The 5,425-nt window shown below is 39.8% G+C and overlaps 1 protein-coding gene across 1 annotated transcript; it reads left to right on the top strand.

Moving 5' to 3' along the window:
* Positions 1-62: 62 nt before the first annotated feature.
* Positions 63-4,520, top strand: LOC143018724 (angiotensin-converting enzyme-like). Its single transcript, XM_076174309.1, has 7 exons — positions 63-137; positions 681-876; positions 1,175-1,418; positions 1,928-2,026; positions 2,133-2,273; positions 2,383-2,549; positions 3,426-4,520. The coding sequence occupies exons 1-7, from the start codon at positions 63-65 to the stop codon at positions 3,461-3,463; spliced, it is 960 nt and encodes a 319-aa protein (XP_076030424.1). The 3' UTR covers positions 3,464-4,520.
* The last annotated feature ends 905 nt before the right edge of the window (positions 4,521-5,425 follow it).

The following is a 5,425-nucleotide window of genomic DNA, read 5'->3' as shown; positions in this document are numbered from 1 at the left end:
TTTCATATACAGAATTAAGCAGTGCACAGAAATAACTATGTCAGACTTGATCACAGTTCATCATGAAATGGGCCATATCCAGTACTATCTCCAGTACAAGCACCAACCTGGAGTCTTCAGGAGAGGAGCCAACTCAGGTTAGTACACACTGACTACGCATGGACTGTATATTTCCACGAATTGATGCAGATTTTGGCAGACTAATGTGGAGATATATTAACATAGAAAATTGTATTCAGTTTTATCTAAACTTTTCTCATCACCCCCTAAAAAGAAAAAAAAAAAATGAAGTAACACTCCCGCTTCCCAGTGCCCGGGTATCGTTCGCAGTACCAGAATGGCGTTTCAACAATGCGTCTTCTGGTGTGTTCCTATTTCAAAAATCTGCCACTGTCGCACTGCCGTTGCCAGGGGCGTCCGCAGGATTTTTTTTTTTTTTTTGGGGGGGGGGGGGTGGGAGGGGGACAAAATTGGAACATTGTGTATATATGATTAATGATATAAGTTTATATCAAGATACGCACTTCGAATCGGCTGCATAGGCATATAGATTTGTTTATATTATCTACACTAGTTACATTTTGACTTTCATCAGTCATGCTCTAGTATAGTGTAACTTAAAATTCTAACAAAAGTCACGTGACGACCATCTAAGTTTCAAACACACCCTATATTTCTAGGGGGGCAACTGCTCCAACCCCGCCAAATCCTCGCACGCCCATGGCCGTTGTAATCGTCATATCAAATTATCTAATTCACCCTGTTTTGCTGATATATTCCTAGCAAAGTCGAGGAAGGAAATTCCAGGTCCTATTACTGTTGGATCGATCTCCTACATCATTCTCAAGTTTGTAACAACCATATGGCATGTGTTCTGTGATACAGCTTCCTTCCACATGACATATAAATGGAAGAAAACTTTTTTTTTCACTACGAGGGGTGTATGTAAATTCACAAAGATTTAACTATTTACCTTAGCTAAGGCTTTCTCTTGTTCCATCATGTAACGTAGTAATTTCTCGTTTTAGACCGAGAACTTTATGGCCAGTCACCAACACAATATTCTATATGTAGATAAAATTCTTGAGTTATTCTATAAAACATTTTCATCTTCGTTCACGTCTCCTTGCTACGACTGTCCCGTTCACCCTGCACCACTCTGTACCTCCTCCAGGTTTCCACGAGGCTGTCGGGGACGTGCTGGCCTTGAGTGTGGCAACCCCGAAGCACCTTCACAAGATTGGCCTCCTGAAGGAGGTGTTCGACGACCCGCAGGCCGACATCAACTTCCTGATGAGCATGGCTCTTGACAAAATCATTTTCCTGCCTTTCGGCTACCTGATGGATTTATGGCGATGGGATGTCTTCAGCGGCGCGACCAACGAGAAGGACTGGAATTGCGCCTGGTGGAAGTTGAGGTGAGATGGAACGAAGTCAAAGGGAAGTGATGTGCAAGTGGGATTGTATTCCTTATTATCTAAGTTTCGTAAACAGATACTGAGAGATCATCCAAGTTATTTCGAAGAGTATCAGGTTAGGTCTAGAAAAAAACAACAACTTGAAATGGTAGAAATAATCCGCACTTTTTATGATGTCATTCGATATAGTATCTCATAGGGTAGGGAAATCACTATTAACTACGAAACGTCGACCTTTTGAGTTCTTCATTTCCTTTAATAAATCTGGAAACTAAACTTAGTATCAAGCACTAATATCCTGCAAGACAAATATTTCTCGCCATGATTTACTAGCATGAACTTGCGTCGTTCTTTGGGGCAAGGCTGCATGAACATGTTTTTATAGACACTGCTTGCCTTTCAGTTCGATTCCCATGCATTGCTGATGTTTTGAATATTTGTTTCACGTTTAATCAGAAGTATCCGGTATTTATTTATCTATTTTTTTTTTTTTTTTTCGTTCGTTTCAGGGAAGAGCTTCAAGGTATACGACCTCCCAGTACGCGTTCCGAAACCGACTTCGACCCTGGTGCGAAGTACCACATCCCTGCTAATTTTCCTTATATCAGGTGCGTTCGTATGAGTGCGACTATATGTCTTTCAAAAAATTGACTTTGGGTGATGATCGTACTTATAGTGACGCTTACATTAGCTAAACCTCTATTCTCATTACAGATACTTCGTCAGCTTCGTGATTCAGTTCCAGTTCCACAAATCCTTGTGTCTGAAGGCCGGCCAATATGATCCCAATGACCCTACCAAGCCTCTGCACAAATGCGACATACATCAGTCGACCGAGGCTGGGAATGCTCTCGGGTAAGCAGTTTGATGCCAGCAACAGCACCAATGTCATTCTTGAAATTTAATTGTAGTCCACATTACGAGTTTAGTTGCTATAACCAAATTGAATTGTTCCTACCCACAGCGATATGCTGCAGCTTGGATCCTCCAAACCTTGGCCCGAAGCTATGAAGGCACTAACTGGCGAAACTAAGATGGACGCTAGTGCCATCAGGGAATACTTCAGTCCCCTTGAGAAGTGGCTTCAGGAAGACAACCTGAAACATGGCGAATTCATTGGTTGGGAGTCAGGTGAGTACCATTGCCACTCGACATAGGAAGAGTATCGATTTAATGATAGTTTGGATAGGATGCGCTGCCGGATCTCGGATGCAACTTGAGTCAGCAGTAAACAACGCTTCTACCTTTGGGGGACGATATCACAGTGAAGTGTCGCCATGCATGCATCATAAGAAACATTTAAAAGGGGGAGTAGAAGTGATGTGATTTTTTTTTCTCTCCTTCCTTCTTCTTGAAGGGAGATTCTGCATGTGAGGTCACAAGGTACGAATTAGCTTTGACAGATTCACAACAGCTTGGGGTCAGTTGTATCGGGGAAAACTAACGGGAAAAAAAAGTCTGAAAGGTGGCCGTTGGATCTGCATTGTTTGACGAAAAGAGGACGGCATCAATCATTATTCTAGGTACCGACAGGTAATTCTATTTAGCTGGGAAGAACCTTATTAGCAAGAGTATTCAACCTATTTCGAATCTTATATTAACCCTCATTTGACTACGTGTCTAGTCCAGCTACCGCCAGACCGTTTTATTCAGCTCAGAAAACCACACACTCCTACCTTTTCTTCACTAATGTTGGCAGATAGTTGGTCTGTAACTGTAAGTCTTATATTTCAGTGAACGAGATTTTATTTATTCATTTTTTTATGTTGATATGTCCATTTCGCAAAGATCCCCACACCGAATTTGTATATATTTTTTATTTTCTTATAAATCTCCATTTTGTTAGTGTGAGTTGTTAACTCTGGTAAAAATGTTAAATAATGTGCACAAGAATAAATGTTGTTGTGAGCAAGACGATATAAAAATTCTTTCATCCTCATTGCAACGAATATTGAACGTCAAGATGAAAGTGCCACACCCTACCTAACATCTTTCTTTATTCTGCAGATGGCGAATACTGCAGGAACGACCAGCACACATCATAAAAGCTGCAGCACAACGTGACCAACGTCTGTCTCTATGCTTATCCCCTGTCGCAATCCTCCTTCGTTTCTTCATCTCCTAAGATGACTTGTAACAGGATAGAAATCGATACAAAGACACTGAGGTAGGGGAACAATGCTTTCGAAAGAGGAAAGAGATAATGAAAAGAAAATGGTGAGCGGGATCTATACATTCGATCTAAAGTCTTTGCCATAATTGGAACGCTCTCGACATCAGCAATGAACACGTCTTCATTCAAGATCAAAGTATGATAGCGCGAATACCATAGTTAAACAATTGCATGGCCTGTTATGTTGGGTACCTTTAGAATAGTGTTACTAATTAAGAGAAAATAATTTATAGAAAATGTGTTTAATGGCTTAATATATATTGTGTTCATCCAGTTCGTTGATATTTTGACAGGCACATAAACCACACATCTGGAACAAAAAGTCCAACGCTCAAAATTCAACGCTCAAAGTAAATAAGTTGTGCACTGGAGTGTGGGTAGATTTATTCTTCCCAAGACATTTTCATTTATATTTACTCTATGTGGACCACACCATAATTACAATTAATATCTTAGGTTCTTCAACTCTCCTGTGAATCCCCTGAAGTACAATGTCCCAGCCATTTCTAAAATCAATCATCAGATACGTAGTAACTATCTTATCTGTCTCTGTTACTATGGTAATCACCATTTGACAAACGAGACTGATACTAGCTTGTACCACCCTTAAACTGGAGTGCCAGTTCTTTAAGAGCTAGGGGTGGCTCCTTAGATAGTTACCGCTCAAAATATGTTGGCCTTCTCTAATCTTGGTTAGATAATCTTTGTTGATGACAAGGTCTGGCAACATCCATATATATGATACCAGTACATCACTTCGCCTCTGGTCATATCCTATTGTATTTTTAACGGAAGAAGAAATAATGCTCAAGCAAGAGGGAGATCCTCTTAAATCCTGCAACAAAGACCTCCGAAACATACCTACTGTCTTGTAAGACATTCCTGAGCCCAATTTGCTTTGAGCGGTTGTGTTGCTAAATTTGAATAATCTTCAGCTTAAACATACCGATGTTTTTCACACATTAATACTTTGTTGTAACCTGAAACGAATTTTATGTTATTGGTTGTTGAATTGTTCAAGAAACTGAATACTGTTGTATATATTTATATGAAATACATGACTCACAGAGTACATGATGTTTGTTTCACTTATAAGTTGTTCAAATCTTAACGGTTTAAACCATGCAAATAAACGCTTCTCCATTTCTGTACCTGTTTGATCACACATTCTAAGTTATCTAGATCCGATGCTACCTCACTGCTGAGTCTTGATATTTGCACACCTTGGTGAACGTAATAAAATTCATCCACCCACAAGAAAATGACAATGAAATCTAAATGGGCCCTGACTTCCCTTGCTGCTCATGACGGTGGTGTATGGTATTTTGATCTCAAGCCTCCTCATGAACCCATAAGCCCTTTAAATCTGAAAGGAAGGAAGTGGTAATTTTTTAGGATTTTGTCCTTCCTTATGCCAAGAAATTTCGGTCACTGATTTGTTCATTTTGGCCTGGTTCTTATCAGGTAATACAATTTCTAGAGGTAGTACTGTTCCTTCAGAGGGTACACCGCACCTCTTTTTCAGCTCATAGTCAATGCAGGTCATCCTGACCACATCATCATTATTCCTATCTCTTCCCTGCCAAAGGTATCTGCCTTTTCATTGTAGACAATGTCAAGTTGTTTTATTAATTTTTGTAGAATTCTTTTGACAAAGATGGATTTAAACTATACTTCAAACCGTAATTCTCAAATAATTCATCTCAAACACTCTTAGGTTTTTCCTTTTCATCCTCCTTCAGATTTTAAGTTTCCACCCCATACAATAAAGTGGACACAATCATTCCTTCACACAACCTTCTTTTTGTGTTTAGCGCAAGACAGTTATTTCCCA

This window comes from Oratosquilla oratoria, chromosome 3 (genome assembly GCF_046742065.1).
Source record: "Oratosquilla oratoria isolate Oo_2021 chromosome 3, ASM4674206v1, whole genome shotgun sequence".
NCBI lineage: Eukaryota > Metazoa > Arthropoda > Malacostraca > Stomatopoda > Squillidae > Oratosquilla > Oratosquilla oratoria.
The sequence above is the reverse complement of the archived record's forward strand: the minus strand, read 5'-3'. Positions and strand labels throughout refer to the sequence as shown.

Bases quoted from the DNA above. Each gene is read 5' to 3' on its own strand.
- LOC143018724 (XM_076174309.1), top strand. From the start codon at position 63: ATGAAATGGGCCATATCCAGTACTATCTCCAGTACAAGCACCAACCTG. The intron at 1,419-1,927 runs GTGAGATGGAAC...CGTTCGTTTCAG, and splicing joins TGCGCCTGGTGGAAGTTGAG to GGAAGAGCTTCAAGGTATAC. The intron at 2,550-3,425 runs GTGAGTACCATT...TTTATTCTGCAG, and splicing joins ATTCATTGGTTGGGAGTCAG to ATGGCGAATACTGCAGGAAC.